The sequence below is a fragment of the Talpa occidentalis genome, unplaced genomic scaffold (genome assembly GCF_014898055.3).
Source record: "Talpa occidentalis isolate TD23 unplaced genomic scaffold, MPIMG_talOcc4v2.1 talOcc4.9, whole genome shotgun sequence".
Classification (NCBI taxonomy): Eukaryota; Metazoa; Chordata; class Mammalia; order Eulipotyphla; family Talpidae; genus Talpa; species Talpa occidentalis.
Genome location: NW_023605305.1, coordinates 70,170,425 through 70,190,428, shown reverse-complemented (window position 1 = coordinate 70,190,428; position 20,004 = coordinate 70,170,425). Strand labels below are relative to the sequence as shown.

General features: G+C 54.3%; 1 protein-coding gene across 3 annotated transcripts; it reads right to left on the bottom strand.

Annotated features, from left to right (window-relative positions):
* Positions 1–99: 99 nt before the first annotated feature.
* Positions 100–12,094, bottom strand: N4BP3 (NEDD4 binding protein 3). 3 transcript variants are annotated; one of them, XM_054691220.1, is made up of 5 exons: positions 11,985–12,094; positions 6,598–10,440; positions 5,871–6,398; positions 5,223–5,477; positions 100–5,097 (listed from the first exon to the last, which is right to left on the bottom strand). In XM_054691220.1, the coding sequence occupies exons 2-5, from the start codon at positions 6,916–6,918 to the stop codon at positions 4,570–4,572; spliced, it is 1,632 nt and encodes a 543-aa protein (XP_054547195.1). In that variant the 5' UTR covers positions 6,919–10,440; positions 11,985–12,094; the 3' UTR covers positions 100–4,569. The 3 variants fall into 3 exon arrangements, with proteins under 3 accessions (XP_054547195.1, XP_037355133.1, XP_037355134.1); XM_037499236.2 differs by having other exon boundaries at positions 6,598–6,948; XM_037499237.2 differs by lacking the exon at positions 11,985–12,094 and having other exon boundaries at positions 6,598–6,948; positions 10,397–11,569.
* Between the last annotated feature and the right edge of the window lie 7,910 nt (positions 12,095–20,004).

Genomic DNA, 20,004 nt, shown 5'->3' with positions numbered 1-20,004 from the left:
TACTTGCTTTGTTATAGAGTCGATTTTATCAGTCTTGGGATATTGTTTTTATTTGGGGGTGAGGGAGTTGCTTCAAAGCAGAAAAACTTAACTGTTCAGTGCATACTTAAAAGGGGTATGTGAAATGGCCCTTCACATTCTTTCCACTAAGATGTAGTTTTATTTTATACCAACGTCATATCTTTACTTGCCACTTTGTAATATGCTCTAACACACACGGTAAAAAAGAAAAACAAAAGTTTATTGAACAGATCAGGGGTTAACTAGAGTAGCAGGGCACAGGGTAATGGAGGGGGTAATGGAAATGTTCTGGATCAAAGCTCTAAAAAAAGTGTACCCTAAAAAGGGTGATTTTTTTTTTTTTTTGGTATGCAATTTACACCTTAAATGGGTGGTGGGAACAGGTACACAAAGAGCACACTATATAAATCTTAAAAAAAAAAACAAAAAACAATAAAAATTGCCCTGGAGTGCTCGTGAAAATTCAGCCTTTCTAGTCTCCCGAAAGGGAGTTTTAGAAGCCAGCCCCCAAAGGGGAAAAGATGGACACTCCCATGATGGGGGTGGGAGGGGAGTATGGGAGGTGACATGGTCCCTGCTGCACTCTGGGACCTGGGAGCATCCCGGCCCATCCCTGGGAGACAGGCTTTCTCTTTCCTCCACCTTTGGAGCCGTAGCTGGCCTCCGTTCCTGTCCTTCCTAGCCAGCTTTGGATCATCACTGGCAGGCCCCAGAGCAAAATGACAATGTGTGGAGCCCTTCTCAAAACATTAAGACATGTAAGATGGCAACTGCAGAGAATTGCACCAAGTGTAGCGTTTTTCTGAGGATGTAGCTCCGGGCTCTGGCCTATCCCCCTGGGCTGCCTGAGACCAGTCCACAGCCTCAGGAGGTTAAGTCCTCCAGGACCAGCTTCCCAGGCTGTCCCGGGTCAACCATGCCTCCTGTCACCTCTTTCCTTTTGGAAGGGATAGGACCCTCTCTCAGACTGGCCCCAAACTTCCCTGTGTCCAAGTTCAGGCCTACCCTAGCAGGCTGTCTTCCCAGGCTACTCCTGAAGAAATCCAACTTCCCCTTAGAGCTTACCCCATTAAAGAAAAAAAAAAAAATCATGACCATTGTTAGAGGCTTTATTTAAGAAGGGTTACCACAATGGGGTTCCAGAGTAGTAGAGTGTGGGCTCAATTCCAAATACTAGGAAAAGTAGAATTTATAGCAAGGGTGGGGTGGTGATGGTGGTGGTGGTGTTTGGCCAGGGGAGGAAAAATGACTCAGGAATCAGGGATTCTGAGCCGTCTCATTGAAGGCAGGTCCGAGGGCTGCATCAGCAGGAGTGCAGGTGAGGAGCCTCATTAGATGTGTAAGGTGATCAGATTTGGAGGCTGGGGATTCTGGCTAAACTTAGCAGGAATTCTTGCTAGAACTGGACTAAATAAGGGAGGACACAGAATAAGTCCAGGCCTAGTTAAAAAGTACCTATCCAAGTTTGGTCAACCTTTGCCACCCTACCCGCCACCTACACCTGGAGTGATAAGGGAGCCAGCTCTCCTCTAAACCCCTACACACTCATGCCTCTGCTCTCTTGTGCCATCTCTTTTGTTTTTATTGCAACAAACAGCACATTCTATTTCTCTTCTAAATTCAAAAGACAGAGCTAAGGCCCCCCCTACCAGGGTGGTGGGCTATGCAGTCAGAATTACGACTGTGGGGCCTATGCCCTCTTGGGAGAAAGGCTCCCTAATATTTACATCCCCACAGTCTCAGAAATTTACTTCATGCCCCCAGACAGGGTCCCTCTGACTTTTCCTTGCTCTGCTGTCACTCATCACCACGGAGAGTCTGCCATTGTCCCCATGTATGTTGCATGCTTTTGGCCCAGTCACTATCATGTCTCTCTACCTACCCTCTGGGAAGGGCCACCAGGGTAGGGGACTTGATCGCCTCAGCTTCCTCATCTGAAACCATATCTGACCCTGAGGGAGGCAGCAATACATCACCCAGTCACTGGATTCTGGAGTCCTAGGGCTTAGCAGACCAACTGTCAGGAGTGATGAACACTCAGAGCTGGCATCTTGCCCACTGGACATATCCCATCCCCAGCCCAGCCCATCAGTAATTCTGGGCTAGAGCCAGAAAAGGTTCTTGGGATGAAAACAGAAGATATGGACCTGCCTAGGCAATTCCAGAGCCCAGAGAAAACAAAACAAAACAAAAAAACCCACAATTATAGTAGCAGGCAAAGAGCTGGTGGAGAAGACATACACAGGGTCTGGGCCCAGAATGCTGCAAAGGGTCAGTGGGCACCACTAAGTGTGACAATTCCTCAGCTAAGAACAGGAAGGACCTAGGCAGGGAGCCCTGTGTGTGTGGAGGTAGGGGTAGGGTAGTGGGCATCGCCCCTTGGTTGTGGAGAAAATTGGCTGTCTGGACCTAGTCTGCTGGGGGAGGAGCCTGAGGGCAACTGGGAAGCTGAGGGACCCAACAGCAGTAGGAGGGAGTGGTTGCCCTGAAGCAGTAGCTGCACAGTGGCACCTGTGAGCTGCTGGCCTGAGCCACCCAGCCGGCTTGGGGACCAGGAACTGGTTTGCCCAGCAGGGATGAACTAACAGGGATCTGGTTCCCTTTGAGACTCCCAGGTTGTTCTCTGGTGCCCTTCCCCTGCATCTGGGCCTGGCCTTGGTTTCTGGCACAGCTGCCAAGTTTTGGTACCGCCCACCCACTCCCCGCTCGCTGTACTGGCCAGCCCAGCTCCCTAATTGCTGGGTGGAGAGCTATTTTCAGGGCTGGTACACCAAAAGGTGGACCCTGGTCACTGGGATCCCTCACCTGACCAGCACTAGGGCCAGGGAAAGACCCTGAAAGAGTGGGGAAAGAGTGGCTTGGCTTTGGACAGGGGGTTGTTGAAGGGCCACTGACTCAGAGACTTTGGTCTATGAAATGGGCTACCCATTTCTGACCCTAGGCAGAGGACCTGAGCTCAGGATGGGTCTAGACGGGTCTCAGTTAGGCTCAGGGACTGGGGGTTGGAGGGGAAGGAACGGGCAGAGGGAGGGATCAAGAAGCAATCCTCCAGGCCTCCAAACCAGGAGTCCCAAACACACCCCCTTGGACACACCCACCACCCACAGCACATCTCTACACACCTGCCACTCACAGGGCCATAAACACAACATCCTCACAACCAAGAGCTCACACACCATTCTCCACCCTAAAAAGGCGGAGAACCCAAATTCACATCCCACAGCCCCATTCCCATTGGTACTGCTGTGCTCCCACAGGACACTGGAACCTGCCAGCTGGGGTCCTGTGGGAGTTCCCGGGTATGGCCAGAGGAGAAGGGACCGCCCCCTATGTGAACAAATTGGAGGTTTCGAAAGAACTAGGAATAAGCCGCTGACCCACCAGGGCAGAGTCTGGGAGGGGAGACGTCTGTATGCTGGCTGCTCTGGGACAGGAAGCACAGCAGCCCAAACCCTGAAGGCCCAACAGCACCTGGCCCATCGGAACCCTCCATGCACAGCAGCAGTTAAAACAATGCTCCTGGAAGGACACTGAGTTTCAGAAAAGGGGGGCTGCTTCCTCGTGGAACAGAGCTTCCAGAATATAACTACATGGCCCTCTATGCCTTCAGGGACATGTTTCCAGTCCTTGCTGGGGTACCAAGTGTCCCACAAGCTTTCTCTGCCTTGTCTCTGGCACCTTCCCACAGCTCCCCTATCACTGTGGAGGGAAGGGTGCACCAGTAAGACAGAAGGATGGGAGGCGCATTCAGAGAGAAGCAGAGTCCTCCTGGAGCTTTGGGTGCTCCAGCAGAGGCTGTCTTAGGCCAACACTAAATGCAGAAGGGGCCTGGGCAACTGGGGTCCAGGCTTCCCACCAAGACACTGCTTCATGTTCTAGCAAGACCTTGGTTGACTTGCCCTTTTGTTATCCTAGGTTCCCTGGCGTTGTTCCTTCTGAAAAATCCCACTGGTGCCGAAGAAAGGAATTTCAGCCCACACAGCAGCTACAAAACTGTGATGCTGGTGCAAGGATTCCTCTCCAACACACATGCCCAGCTGCTGCACACACAGGCATGGGCCATGCCCTTCTGCTAATGGTGACCATGGAAGGAGCTCCAGCCCAGGTAGCCCCTAATCTCTACCATTCAGTATTTTCTAGACTCAAGTGGGGAACAAATCCAATGGATTACCAGGGCCCTCCTCATACAAAACATGGTTTTATTCTGGGGAGGCCAATGTTCCCATCCCAGCCTCCCTCCCTCATGCCTCTGCATCTTGGGGTTCTTCATTCCCCAACCTCTTTCCTCGGGCCACACCTACTCCAGGCAGCAGGGTAGGGCCCTGCCTAGGTGCTTCTCTGCCAGGAGGGCCTTGCCCTGGCTCCTGCTGCTGGCACCCTTTCCAGCCCACAGCCCCACTGATCCCTCCTCTCAGCGGGCTTCCCCATCCCTGGCTGGCCTCGCAGATCTTGCCCCTGGCCAAGTAAGAAAGGAGCCGACCGTCTCAGAGCGGGCTTGTCCACGCCATCTTCTGACAGTGCTTCTGCTATCAGCTTGCTCCGCTAGCCTCAGATCTTAGAGGACTCAAGTCGAGGACTCCAAGGTGTGGGGGGCTCCCGCAGTGCCCGTAGCTCCTGCTCCAGTGCCTGGTTGCGGCGATACATGTCCATGTAGCTCCCCTGGATTTCTCGCTGGTAGCGCAGCACCCGCTCTTTCTCCTCCTGCCACGTCCGCCGCTCTTGCTCGAAGCACAGTGCCTGCTCCTGCCCCCGGAGCCTCTCCTGCAACAGCTCTGCCCTCAGCTGCTCAGAGCCATCTCCGGCCTCGCTGCTTCCGGCCTCCCCTAGCAGCCCCCGGCTCTTGCAGTCATCAGTCTCACAGCTGCCTGGAGCTTCCTCCCGAGGGGCCTGCTCTTGCAGGCTTCGCACAGCCTCACGCAGCCGGGCTAGCTCTGCGTCCTGAGCCTGAGTTTGTGCCCGGCTGGTCCGCAGTTGTGTCTTCAGGCTGAAAATCTCAGCCAGCTTTTGCGCTAGCTCAGCCTGGGCCTCTCGCAGCTGTTGCTTCAGCAGACTAATCTCCGCTGTCTTCTGGCACACCTGGAAGGGGGCACAGCATGGGCAAAAGCCAAGCAAAGCAGGGTGAGGGGGACTGGGACGGGGCAAGCAGAGGACAGAACTGTAGTTATGGGGATGGGAGAGTTTCTATGTGCCTGATTTCTCACCTCCCATCGGGCTTCCTCCTCTGGTCGAGCACTGGGGTCGGCCTCTGGGAGGGAACCTGGGGGCCGGGGCTCAGGGGCCAGGCCCTGTTGTGCCCGCAGCTCCTTGCGCAGGCGCCGCTGCTCCTGCTGGGCCATGAACAACTGTAGCTGGAGGTTGCGCTCACTGCGCTCGGCCTTCTGGGCCACCTCATGCAGCCGCTCCACATATAGGCGCTTCAGCTCAGACAGCCATAACCGCTGGCGCTCCTCTAGCACCTGTCACAGGAAAGACATGCTTAATAGAGCCAGCACACCTATGGCAGACCGGCTTGCTAACACTCCACCCACAGCGATGTTCTGTGCCCCAACACCAAAGGGCCCAGGGACCCGTGGCCCAGTCACACATGTACACTAAAGTGGGATAGCCTCCAGAGGTGAAGGAGTTTCCCCAAAAAATGACTCTCTAAGGAGAGTCTCCCCGGTCCCACACAAGTCCTAGCAAGGACCACCAGTGATATGACATCTCTGCCATGTGGGGTTGAGGTTAGGTGCCAAGTCATCTCTTGTTCCTTGCTTTGTGCCCAGAGCCAGATGGGTGGGCTGGCTGGGTACACCTGTCTATATTCCAATGCAAAGGAAAGACCAGGACCCTGGGCAAGTACTCCTCACCTGCGTGAACGGATTAGAGCCATCCTCATCCCCAAGACCCCGCTTGAGCTCCTCACAGGTCTCAGGCAGCACAGCTACCACCTCCTCGGCTGTGGGGCAGGAGAACTCGTAGGGGGGTGGGGGCTCCGGCAGGCAGCTCAGCACAGCCAGTGGCCCAGCCTCCTTGGGGCTCCGTGAAGCCCGGTCCAGGGAACCCCCAAGATGATTGATGTGGCCCAGGGAGGAGCTGAATGGACCAGGGCCGGTGCCGGGACTGAGGCCAAAGCTGCCCCCACTGGAGGAGTCAGACAGGCTGGGCTCCGGCTCAGGGCCACCCTCATCCAGGCTGAGGGCATGCAACAGTTGGGCCCGGGCCTGCGCCTGGCTGGCCCGGGGCCCAGGGCTCAGGGGCGGATGGCAGGCCAGCGTGTGCAGGCTGCCATTGCTGCGCCACAGCTTCTGGCCCTTGTGGGCCGCCAGGCTCTGCATGGACAGGAAGCCTTTCCCGTTGCCTGATACAGGCTTGAACACCGATGGGCGAATGCGGCACTGCAAGGAAGATAAGGGAGGTATGAGGACCCAGCCCCATAGATCCCACAGCCCCAGGGATCCTCTTTGAGAACACAGGGCAAAGACCCAGGCCACAGCAAGATTTTCACATCCCAGCCAACATCCCAGCCTCAGGGTCTTTAAGAGACCCAAGCTCCCCACCACCACCCTCCTCGCTGCAGCTCAGGCTGAGGCGCACCTTGTCGAATCGACCCCGCTCAGGCAGTGATGTCTTGCTGAAGTCACCAGCCCGGGGATGTTCCCGGTAGTAGAGGGTGGCATAGTCAGCAGGCTCATTCCGAGGGGCCCGCTTGGAGGTCTTGCTGTCCTTCTTGGGCAGGTGCAGGTAGCTGAGGAGCTCACGCTGGCCCAAGCCCTTCCGAAGGAGCCCATCAGGCTGTCGGGAGCCCCTGGACCCTGCGAGTGCAGCCCGCAGCTCTTCAGGGGAGAAGTCCTGCCGTTCCAACAGGCTGCCCACGCTGCCCATGGCAATGCCTGTAGGGCCTGGGGCTGTGGCCATGAAGTTTCAACAGGGCACAGGCAGCTGCTTCTGGGAATCAGGAAGGTCCATCAGGGGCAGCCAGGCACTTGCAGCCCAACTCCTCTGATGCCCTAAAAACAGGTGCTAGCTCTGTGTCCACTCCCCACCCACTCAGGACCAAGAGAGGTAGATGGCGGTCCCAGAGAGGAACTGGGACAGGATTCCTAGGTTGGCAAGAGAAAGGAGGTACAGTCCCAAAGCCCCCTGTCTGGTGCCCGAGATCCAGCTAGTGGCTGGTGTGTGATTGGGACATACAAGGGAGCAGGGTCACAGTGGACAGACCATGAAACAGAAGGGTCTCTCCCAGGCAGGACTGGACCAGTTGCAGTCTCAGGCTCTATATGATTCTGACCTTGCTCACTTTGCTGCCAGACTCCCAACCCATTTTGAGGTTTGGGCAGAGGGTACAGAGAACAAGGGCCAGTGACCTCAGACTCTCCATTCCTTCTTTCCTTGGAAGGGGGAAAACCCAAATTAACACCTCTTCCTGCAGAGGGTCAGAGTTCCCCAAGGGAAGCACCTGGCATGGGTGGGGTTGGGGGCCACAGTAGGAGGGATACAAACAGGAAAGGCCTAAGGGGAGGAAGGATGGCTCAAACAATGGTCCGGTTTTCCGGAACAGGTGTTCACAAGGGGCAGTGGAGGGAGGCAGAGGGAAGAGGGCATGAAGGGTGGATAGGGCCCTGCCAGCCCTTATCTTTGCTACCAAAGCTCACCACCCGGCAGGGGCGGGCATCTTAAATCCTGACCAATCAGTGTGTGGGCCCTGGCTTCCTCCTCTGGACAATGGCATGACAACCCTTATCGCTCAGGGATGCTGGAGGATGAGGATGATAACAGGACAAAGAACCTGGTCTGGAGCCTGGCCTGTAGCCAGGGTCAACACAGACTGGTTCAAGCTGAGCTTAGCTGTTCCAACAGGAATGCCACTGCTGGGTGGCCAGTGACCAGGCTATGGACAGGTCCCATGGTGCTGGACTACACCCTAGAGGGTGGGGCCTTCCTGAGGCCCACTGGATCCCTTGTGCCCAGTCCAGTAGACAGTAGGCATTCAGAAAAGACTTGCAGAATGAACACATGTCACCTTTTCTGCTTCCTCTTCCCCCACCCAGCCATGGCTCCCAATCTCAGACAGGACAGATGCCCCACAAGCACTCAGCAGCTGTGGTCCCCCCAAGCCAACATGCTTCCCGGACACCCACTCCCACACTAAACAATGGTCTTTAGGAGGTTCCATCTTCCTTCAGCACTTCCAGGTTTTGTGTTTGTGGAAGACAAAGCTCTGCTGGGGGTGGGGTGGTGACGAGGGTAGGAGTGGTCTGCCTCTCTCCCCCAGCCTCACCCTGGACATAAAGTAACTTTCCCTCTCCTCCCCTCCCTGTCCCCAGATGCTCAACCCTTCTGGGGTGTCAGAGGCCACACAGGGGCAAGGGACTTATCCAGGTTGGGAATGACAGGTGCTGGGCAGCCCCGGCAGAGGGGTCCCACTGGGTCCTGTGACATAGTTGCCATCCTTTTTTTCAGGTAAGCGCCCCAGGCCTTGCAAAGGTGAGGTAGCTTGTCCATGGTCAAAGACTGGTCAAAGTGACAATGCCTGTGACCCCAGCACCACAGCTGCCCAATGTCTAGTAGGGACTCAGGATGTCACCCACAGCACAAGGGTTAAAACTGGAGCATCTTGTCTTCCAACCTGACACCCCATATCATGACAAGCTTACCCAGCCACAGACATCATTGTGGTTGAGAATGCTCTTAATTCCTGTCACTACTACTGGAGGAGGAGGCCAGAAGAGAAGCAGGTCCCCTGCCCTGCCCTCACTTTCTCCCCATGGGCCCTGACACTCGGGCACCTCCCATGCCCAGGCCTCAGTGACCGAAGGGAGCAAGACTCTGCCCCATCTTCCATATAGAGTCACCACATGCTCAAAGAGACAACAGAGGAGAAAGGGTTTGCAAAACTGTCTACCAGGTGTGACCATGGGGGTGAGGTAGGGATGGTGCAGTAGTGCCCAGTATCTGTGCCTCACCCTACCCTGGGGACTCTCATTTCCTGTCTCAGGAGCAAGAACCGATACTCCATGTTCCCCCTGAAGGGTCTCAGATCCATGGAAAGAGAGAGTCCTTAAACTACAGGTAGCCATGGGCTACATCAGTGTGTCCACTACACACACCCACAGTCCAGTCAGTACCACCAGCAGCACAGAGGATCCCACATTAGAGGACACAGTGCAGATGGTCAAGTCCAACAGTAGATAGTCATGCACAAGGTCACTACACAGCACTGAACTCCCTCCGGGACACAAGGGCACAACACAGTAATACTCTAGTTCAGAGGACCCAGGAGGCCTCTCAGGGGTGTGTGTTTAGATGGTGAGGGAGGCATGAGACCAGCTTCTCTCCACAAGCATCCTGAACGTTAGAAATAGCTATGGAGCTGGATGAAAGGGGTACACAGTCCCTTGCCTTGTCTTTCTCTAAGGTCCTCATCCTCCACCCTCTGTCCCCTCTTAGGTAACTTCCATGGCTGTATTATTACCTCCACGAACAAGATGCCTCTACCCTAACCAGCTATCAGTCTGGGGACAATTCCTTCTCCTAAAGGGGATCATCCCACTTCCCCCCAGTACACACCTTCCTGTTGCTTGGAAGCCTGGGACTGGCCTGGTCAGGCCAGGGCAGCTGTGCAGGTTATTCAGGAAAGGATTTGGTGAGGGTGGTGGAAAGGGGGAAAGCAAGTGCCTTGCACCCCACTGGGATGATCAGAGCAGAGTCAGATCTTCTTCAAGTATCTGGGCTTCTCTGCCCAGAGTTCTGTAGAGCTGAAACCCCCCCTTAGCCAGCTGGCTAGATTTGAGTTGGGCCATGGAGCCATATTTTGCATGGGCCCCTTTACTCCTGCTCCCTCCCCTAACCCCAAGATTAGCCAGTAGTACTGAAAATCCTGGACAGAGGGTCATCTCCTCTGGACCAACCTGAAAGGTAGAGACTGAATGGGGATCGGGGGCCACCCTGTCCAAAAGCAAAGACGGGCAGGGAGGCATCCCAGCGTCCACTAATGGGGCGCTTGTTGGGTTAGCCTGATGCTGGGCCTACTGCATCCTTATACATGATGTCATCCCCCACATCAGAACAGGACACTGAGGCTCAGGAAGTGAAATGATATGTCCAAGGTCATGTTCAGATGCACAGGACTAAGTGCACAGGTCCCAGTTCCTACCCCACCATTCACCCTCTGGGGTAGAAATCCCAGAATGCGTGGCAGGAAGCTGCCTAGTGTGCTGTTAGTCCCTCCCCAGCCCTGGCCCCAAGGGGTGGGTCCCACCACCTGCTGGGGGGATCAGCTTTGCTGAGGGGCGTGTCTGCAGCTGCCCCAGAGGAATGGGCCTGGAATTTCCCAGCTCCCAAAGAGGGGCCCAGGGAAACCCCCCCCCCCCGGGGGGCGCAGACCTGTACTCACTGTGACATGTGACAGGTGAAGAGGCAGAGCCCAGGGGCTCATCCCTGCAGGAGTGAGTGCCAGCATCACTGTGCAGTCACAGTGTGCACAGCAGCTAGTTTTTCTCAGCTCTCCATTATCTCATCTTATGCCCACAACAGACTCTGGGGGCCAGGCAGGACAATATTCATTCACTCGCTCCATTTTATAGATAGAGAAACTGAGGCCCAGAGAGAGGAGGGAAGCTGCCCAAGACCCCACACTGAAGTGCAATCCCAAATCCCTAGGCAAGGCTCTCTGTTCCAATCAGGGGTCACAGCTGCCCTTCAAGAGCACACACTGCTTCCAAGTATGTCTGGGCAGACACCTCCCGCTTCTCCCAAAAGCATCTGCAGCCAGACTAGTTTGTGTCCCAGTCCCTTCAGCCTGTTCTCCCTCCAGCCGGCATGAGGACTCTGAGCCCTGGAAGCTGCTGGCTCTACAGGCGGTGGCGGGAGCAGGCTGTGGCTCTCATCCTCAGTCAGTCTCGCACATCACACCCACACCCTGCCAGCCGGCAGAGGAGCCCTGCCCGGGAGGGCCCGAGGAGGAGGCTGATCACCAGGATGGCCTCCTTCGCCGGGCAGGCAGCAGGCACCTCCATCACAGCCCGCGGAGTCAGGGGGAACTGTGCTCCGGGGTGTAAACCCGGAGGAGCGCCCAATCTGTCCTTGGGGGAAGGGGGTGCCCGGTGGGAGAGACAGGTCCCAGCTCTCTTTGCGGACACTGCCAGGGCCCTGATTTTGGCCGGCCCTTACTTTGGCCAAAGGCTATGGCCAGACTGGGACCGCGCTCCGGCTGCCAAAACCTGGGCGCAGCGCCTCCTCTCCGCAGGTCGCCCTCCCCCGCCCCCCGCAGCGGGTAGGCAGCTGCTGCTAGCACGAGGCAGGGGGGTAGAGGAAGACAGGGGTGACCCCAGAGCGGGCGGGAGAGGGGTTTCACCGGCACGGTGGAGGGGCAGGCGAAGTTGGCAAGCCTGCGGATCTGCCCCCTAGAAGGCCGTGGCCGAGACAAGGGCGCCTAGAGCCGTGGGAGGTACGAGAGCCTCGGGGAGCGGGGCGGGAGAGGGCGTCTCTTCCAGGTCTCTCTCAGGGGCCCGTCCGCGTCGGCTGGGTTGGGGGCGGGGGCCCAGGTCACATTCCCTCGCCCGGGGCGCCAGCCCAGGGCGGCTGGGCTGGGGGGCGGAGGCCGAGGTCGGACGCCCGCGCCAAGGGCGTCGGCCGCACCCAAGCAGTGGCGCGGGGGTCCGGGGCGCTACTCCAAGCAAAGCGCGTTTTCAGGGGCTGCGGAAAGCGGCATAACCTGCAGCTTATCCCACCAAGGGGGGCGTCGCGGTCGGTCCCGGATTCCGCGCCTCGGTACTTCAGTGCCTGGAAGCTGGGGGCACCCGGGCGCACACCGCACTCTGCCACCCCCGCCCACTTCTCCGACGGAAACCTCGCCCAGCTAGGGGCTACGGCTTGGCCAAGGTCGTCGGTAAAGCGCCACCTCGGCGGCCGGCCCCACCTCCAGAATCCAGCTCCCGATTCGGCCCGGGCCCCGGCCCCAGCTCTTCGCGCGCCCCCCTTACCATGCTGGCGCCGCGCTCCTCGCCCGCCGCTCAGCTGCGCGCCGCAGTTCCCTCGCGCGGACTTGAACCCCGCTCCGAGGCACGGGCTTCAGCATAGAGAGCGAGCCCGGCCGGAGCGGCCGGGCAGCAGGCGCCGAGAAAACGCGGGCGGGCAGGCGCCGGAGCCGGATTGGCGAGCGAGGGACGCGCTCGGCGGCGCTCGCTCGCCTGCCCCAGAGGCGGAGGGAAAACCCGGCCTGACTCACCCGCGCGCGGCGAGCCCAGAGCCCGGCCCCGGCCCCCGGATGTGGGGGGCGGGGACGGGGGGCAACCCCCGCCCACCGCCAGCCAACCTGAGCCCCGCCCGGGTTCGCGGCTTCAGCCCAGCCCCGGCCCGCGGAGGCGCAGCGCGCCGGGGCGCCCAAGCCCCCTGCCGGCTGCACCCCCGTGTGGCGGCCACCCGGTGCGCGCCAGCTGTTGGGCCAGGGCAAGTCTGCAACCCCGAGCGCGGCCGGCACCCCCAGAGGGCGCACAGCTTGCCCTGCTCCTCCTCCATGTCATCCTCCTGGCCTCCCGCCCCTCTCCGCCTCCAGCACTGGACAGTCTCCGAAGAAACGGAAAGGCACGCTCTGTCTGTCATCTCACTGACCCTTACCTCTTGTTAGGTATTATTATCCCCTTTTGAGGCGAAGCAAAAAAAGTACTCCCAGAGGTGGAGAGCCTTTCCCAAGATCTCCAATTCGTTGGCGACGGGATTAGACTCATTTATTTTTGCCGCAAAGTCTTCTAGGGGCATCAAATTCAGATGCCTTCCAGGGCCAGACAAATAATGTAAATCAAATGGGCGGGTGTACGTCAGTAGAAGAGGAGACAGAGATGGACATGTAAAGGCATTCAAATCCACATATTAAAACCCCTCATCTTCCTCAAGACGTTAAAACATAGTTACCATTTGACCCAACAATTCCACTCCAAGGTATGTATCCCAAAGAATTGAAAACAGGAACTCAAACAGAGCAGGACCATAATAACCAAAAGGTGAACACAGTGTAAATTGTCCACCAGCTAACCACTGGATAAAGCACATGGTGGTACGTCCCTGCGTGGAATATTATTCAACCATAATATGGAATGAAGTTCTGATACATGTTATAATAAGGATGAACCTCAAAAAAATTATGCAGAGTGGTAGCCCATGACCCAAACCTGAAAAATCCAGATAAAGAAGTCATAAGTGGTAAGATTCCATTTATATTAAGTAGCTAATTCCATGTAGATGGAAAACAGAGTATCCCCAGACAGTGTGGGAAGGCAGAATGAGCAGCGACTGCTAAATGAGTTTGGGGTTTACTTTGGGGGAAAGGAAAATATTTTGGAATCCAACAGAGACTGTGTTTGCCAAACGTTATGAATGTACGAAATGGTAATGGTTAATTTTATGTTACAATAGTTTTACCACAAATTCAAAAAGGGAACATCATGTCACTTATATTTCAGGTTTGGGTCATGGGTTACCAGTTTGCAAACCTGTCTTCTGCTGTTCTTGCCAATTTGCTAACAATAGAAGTGCCAGAATTAAGAAAACTGGTTGATAACTGCTCTGGGTTCATTTGGTCCTTATAAGAATCCCAGGAGGCTCCCTGCTGACTGCTGCTGTACCGCCATCATAGAGTCCTGAGCAGCCCATCAAGCTGGCTAGGATCATTGCAGAGCTGGCAAGACCATGCTTGGGGATGCACGTGGTATGCACAGATATTATGAGCCACAGATATTATGGCACAGAGAGCCTCTGTGCCAAAGGAGATATGCTCACTCACCCTATGGTAGTCAGATCAAGAGATTGAGAAACTCCGCTGAACTTGGTGCTAGGTCCTGGATGTCTGGGGAGAGATCACATCAGTCCCAATACAGAAAGTGCCTCCTCCTCTCCCCTCCATGCCCCTGCACCCTCATGCTTTTCTGTTAGCATTCATAAGCATAAACCTTAGGGCATAAACCATATAACATTATATTGAGCCCTTAGGTGCCTTCAGTCTAACCTTCCCTGATGGAAAACCTGAGGTCTAGAAAGGAGACATGACCTGCTCCCCAGAAACCCATCTCAGACCTAGTTACCTGGATCTGGAAGCTGGGTCTCCTGCTGCCTAGACCTGTACTTGTTCTCCTCATTTGCCAGCCGGCCCTAGATGCAGAGTGCCTCTTGTTTCCACCCCTGTGCCTTTGGCCTTTAGCTTCCAGCCTGCCTTTCTGAGGCCCTTGAGAGAAGAAGGTGGGCTGGCAGAAGCTGGCAGAAGCAAGATTTCTGTCCCCCTCGCATGCTTGCCTGGGTGCCATGGGCCTTCCAAGTGGGGGCAATCTCCTCCCACCTTCGGATTCTTGCAGGGCAGACTCCTCTGCTTTGGCTGCCTGCCCTAGATGCCAATGGGTGGGGCACATAGGGCACCAGGTCAGAGGAAGGGAAACCAAGCTCTTTGGATACACACACTTCCTGAATCAGCTGACCTGATCTCTGCACCTCAGTTTCCTCATCTGGAAGAGAGAACTGTAATTTGGCTCAGAGGATCAAGTGCAGCAATATCTACAAAGCACCCAGTTGCCAGACGCCTGGCAAGTGGTAGGCATCTGTAGATGTCAGTTTGTTCTTCTCCCTTCTCTTTATGGAGAAAGTTTGCCAGAAGGACAAAATGTTGGTCATGGGCCCGTCTCCAAGTGGCTGGTAAGGCTGTGCTGCCCACGCCTGGTATGTGGGTTTACCGTCCCCGTCTGTCCCTTGGCTGGGTAGTGCCTGTGCCCATGCTGCCTGCAAGTGGCCAGGACTCTAAAATCTTGGAGCCATTGAGGAGACAAGGAATTTTCTCCTTCCTGGCTACTACCTCTGGACCCATTACCTTTCCCCTCCACTATTGTGGTAACCTGCCTGCCTAGCTGTCTCCCCACTCTACCCCAGAGGGTGCTTTCCAGCCCAGGCATTCAGGTTGAGTCCCAGCTTCAGGGCTGGTTCTGAGGCTCCTTCAGACCCAGGCCCATCTGCTGCTTGAGCACTTCTATGCTAAATATAGCCTTGGTGTCCCCATCTGGAAATGCTGTTTGTTGGGGGAATCCAGCTTGCCCAAGGCAAGGCACCCACTTGCCCATGGCCCCACCCTCAAGGCAAAAGTACTCCACCATCCTTTGCACTGCACTTGTCACAGTGTATCAGCATTAGGGAACCACCTTTGTGTTACCTCTAGGAGACAGTGAGCCCTGAGTGCACAGGGCCTGGGCTCATCCAGACCACCCTTCTGGCTGTACTATGCACGTCCAGACCACCCTTCCTGTTGGGACTCCTCCAGTACCGGACAGTTTGCCCATGTTCAGCTCCACTCATATCTGTATAAAAGTCACTGTGGCTGTGTTCTAACCAGGAAGAGGAGAATGGCTCTAATCCCAGGTCCATAAATTCCTGGTGACCTCCCTGAGACTCTGTTCATGTGTTAACAGGCAGGATCACCAAGAGGGTGAAATGGCATAACCCCGGTGAAGGAAGGACTTGACAGCTGTGGGCCCTCCCCTGTCCTCTCACCCCCCTAGCTGCCAAGCCCCAGCCCCAAGGAGGAGAACTGGGCGTTCCTAGAGAGGCAGCATCTGAGGATTTCAGAATTTTCAAAAAGCCAGCTAACAGGTAACTCCTGGTGCCTACTCTAGCTCCCACCAGTTCCTCCAAGATTATTCTAGATCCACGAGTCATGTCATGGCTGGGTTGTTGTGGTTATCGTGGTCCAGGCAGTAGGACCCTGCTTACTCCCTCACACTAAAACCTTTGAGATGTGCCCCATCCCCTGGGGTGAAAGTGAACTCCTGAGACCTAGACTGCCCTCATGAGTCACCGGTGCTGGGGAGGAGCCTTTGTTCACCCCACTGTCCCCCCTTCTCCTAATGCCCTCCCTCCCTAGTGACTGGCAGCCTGGGGCTGCAGGTGGGAGTGGAAGCTGAGAGCTGCCAGTACTTGCTCAGGTGACTGCCCTGGGGCAGAGAGCTCAGACCTGTAGGAGCCAGCCAGGACTTTGGGTGAAAGTCACCCCGGAAGTCCCGGCAACCTGACTGGCCCACTGGCAGGTCATCAGAAACCTGGCCTGGCCCCACAGCTAGGCCCTGCCCCAGCTGCCCCACCTAGGGCAGTCCCAGGGCACCCAGGTCTGGAACTTGGGAGACTTGAATGCCAGTGCTGCTGCTGCAGTGGCTATGGGCAGGGCAGGGGTGGGAACTGAGAGAAGTGCTAGGAAGTCACTGCAAAATTGAAAAAGGGCAAGAAAAAAAGGGTACAGATCCCTTGCCCAACAAGTGAAGTGCTTCATACCCATGAATTTGAAAAGGGTTGGAATGGTAAGTTGTATGTAATGTGTTTTACCAGAGTTAAAGTTTTTTTAAAGAAGGGAAGAATCTATACAATGAAGTGAGTTTGGGATCCTCCTCGAGGGAAGGACAGAGAAATAATCCCTGGGGTCACCTGTGGGAGTCTTGCCCATGTGGAAAAGAGGGTTGAGATGCTGAAGTATCACAAGAGGGTTCTTCCCACAGAGCACAGAGCCACAGACCTGGCCAGTTAAGCCTCAGTCTTGGGGGCCTCAGTCACCTGAGGCTCCCACGCTCCCACTTCCTGTCCATCCAGCAGGCCACTCACATAACCTTTTGACTATCCACACTCATCCAGTCAGCCGGGCAGGAGGGTAGCCCTTTCTGCCCTGGGGCACAGCACATGGAAGGTCATAGGCCTTGGAAGTTCTCCAAAAATTGATACTGTCTCCCCTGTACCTTCTGCCAAGGCATAGGTTTCCCCAGGCCCTTGTTCTGTTGTATTTCTTCAGCCCACTAAATAGATGTTTGTTGCACAGCCCACCTGTCTGATTTCTGTCCCCAACATGCAGCAGGCCAGACTCACAGAGACAGCCACCATCTAGACATAAACATTTATCCCATCCCACCCAGGAGAGCCAGACAAGCTCATACACACCCTTACCCGTCTGGCACTACCACGCCCCCACCCCACCCTCCATCCAAACCTACCAGGGCAGCTCCCACTTGCCTCACCTCTTCCTTAAAAATCTGGGCCACACACGTGTGGTCCTAAAGGTCCTCTGAGCCATGTCTGTCATACCCTTGGCAGGTCCCATGACTGGGTGGGCCCAGGATTGTGGTGCTGTGTGGACATCCAGGAGTTCAGGCCCCTGACCAACTTTTTACTCTGCACACAGCTTAAATCCCAGGTTAATGGGGACAAATAGGCCATCAGGGAGGGTTGTCCCTGGTTTGGCTTACCCATGGGAGCTAGTAGGAAGGTCACACAAGCCTACTGAAGTCTGTTGCAGGTCAACCCTCTGGGAATCAGATGCTCAGATGAAGTTAAGAATGCATGGGTTTGGGCCTCCCTGGTGGCGCAGCGGTTGAGCACTGGGTTGCGAAGCTGCCCGCAGCCTCTGCGGCACTGGTTCAATCCCCGGCTGCTCCCCGGCCACCGGAGGAGGGTCCCACATGGCGTGCAGACCTCTCCTGCCTCCCGCTGCTCCCCTCAGCAGTGTACTTCGGTCCTTCTGCCTGCTCTGCTCCCCGCTCTGGCTCTGGCGAGTTCTCTCACCCTCCCGCGCTTCTGACTGTACCCAGTGCATGTATAAATAAATAAATTAATTTTAAAAAAAAAGAATGCATGGGTTTACTGGGGGAGGGGGAAATCTATAAAAGAAAAGGGGAGGAAGCAGGACTGGGCAGAGGATGCCACCTGGCCATGCAGGTCCCTCTGGCTGCCCAGTGCTGAGCTCCTGATGGATGTTAGAGGATCCCGTGATGGCAGAATGGCCTTTATGCCACTGCTTTGCTCAGTCACTGGCCTTTGCAGAAGAATGTGACCTCTCATCTGAAAGCTGAGATGGCCCCATGACTGTTAACTGTCAGTGTTAACAGTTAACAGGCATTGTCAGCTAGATATGCTCCTTGCAGCTGGGCAGTGAGTTCTTTCTGGGGAGTTGGGAGGAGTGGGGGTAGAGAGGGACATATCATCCTGGTACCCCCACAAAACCAATTGCAACAGTTAGGCTGTATGTAGGTCAGTGCTCTGGGCTGCAGCCATAAAACCTTTAGAATGGAAATGAGCTGATGGCAGAGCCAGAGACTCCTAGACCCTGAGTGTCCCCAGGAGTTGTTCAGTGTGGTTGCATGAATGAATGCATGTGCAAACAAGTGAAGGAACTCAACATGTCAAGAATTGTGTTCTACTGTAATTCTAGAATTTGCCATCAAGGGACGTACATTGCATGGAGTCCTTCCCTTTATTGATTGTGTGACCTTTAACCCACTCTATATCTTAATTTTCTGATTTGTGAAATGAGAGTGATGATGGTGCCTGTGGTGAGATTTAAATATGATGCCTCCAAAGGCTGGTGTGGAGTAAAATCACGGGCATGACAGGGTAATCCTGTGGAGCATGAAACCACCCTGTGCCAGAAATGGGACAGGCAGAAACTATGCATAAATGTTAATAGTGGACAATTGGATGATTTTTAAAAAGTTTTATTTTGAAATAGTTAAAAGACTTGGAGAAAGCTTGCAAAATGGTAGCATTTGCTTACACCCTTGGCTCAACATCCCCAGGGGAAATATACATCCTGGCATGTCAAGGAGCAATGGGCTTGCTGTGTGATGTGCATAGAGGCAGATACAACATGAAAAGAAAGCCTTATCCTGAATCTTTTGGCAAGGAGACAGGCGGTAAACTCAAACCTGCCTGTCTGGTAAAGATGGGTACTGGGACTGAGAACAAAGGAGTTAAATTTTATCAACTGAGAAGCAGTTTAGGGGCAAAGAAACATGGGCTTGGCTTAAGTTCATTGACTAATTATAGGCCAGTTCATGAAGTATGAAGGGCTTTTTTTCAGTTTGTAGACCCCTCATCTCTGGGCTGCCCCCCAACTGTGTCGGTAGTTCCTTTGTTCCAGCCGCCCTGGGAGCTCGGCTCAAGGTTAGTCATCTTTACCTGCTCATACTGGGTCATCTGCAATTAAACTATTTAAATAAGAAGCTGAAAGGGAAATTTATATTTTTTCCTCTTTTGTGCTCTAAGGTCTGAAAGCAGTTTAACCATTTAAGCTCAGTTTAGTAGCACAGTGATGACAACTGAGAAGTTGACAGCACTATAGTAAATTGCAGTCTTCATTTGAATTTAACCAGTGTTTCCACTAATGCCCATTTTCTGTTTCAGGATCCAGACCAGCACTCCTCATGGAATCATGTCTCCTTAGTCAACTCAGTACTAGTCAAGTTTGTTGTGGAACCCCCTCAACTTGTCTTTGTCTGAGGCTGGACATCATGGAGAAGAATACCACAGAGATGCCTGCATGCTCAGAGTATCAAGCACTACAAGATCCAATATATCTTCTTATTGGTGGCTGTGCCAAGACCTTAAAACTCTTTAATTCTATTATACTCCTCTTTTTTATTTCTAAGCTACCATTGACTATATTACTCTGCAGACTTTATTGTTCTTTTACACAGTCTTCGGCTAAACTGACCCATTTACTTATCATGTTTTTTTTTTTTTATCTTTCATTCTTTCCTACATCCTGATCTTTTATCTCAGTAATTTTTCTTCTCTCTGCAAAAATCCTTTAATGTGTGATAGTTTGCTTGTGTCATAGTTCTCTTAGTTTTTGGCTAAAATGTATTTACTAAGCTTTTCTTGGTGAAGGATTGTTTCTATGAGTATAGAATTGTAGATTGACACTCATTTTTCTTCCTACATTGAAACTGTTAAAATATCTGCTGGCTTCCATTTTTGCTGTTGAGGAGACAGATGTAGTCTATTTCTATGAAACAGTTGGATTTCCACAAAGACTGCTGCAGGAACAAATATCCCCTAAATCTCCTTGACTTGCAACAACAAAGGTTTAATTCTAGCTCACTTTCCATGTCCTGTGTGGGTGGGCTGCACCTCCCAATTGGACAGTGCTAGTCTCTTGGCAGAGGGAAGAGAACCATGGAGAAATCATGTGATGTTCTGAAATCTTTGCCTGAG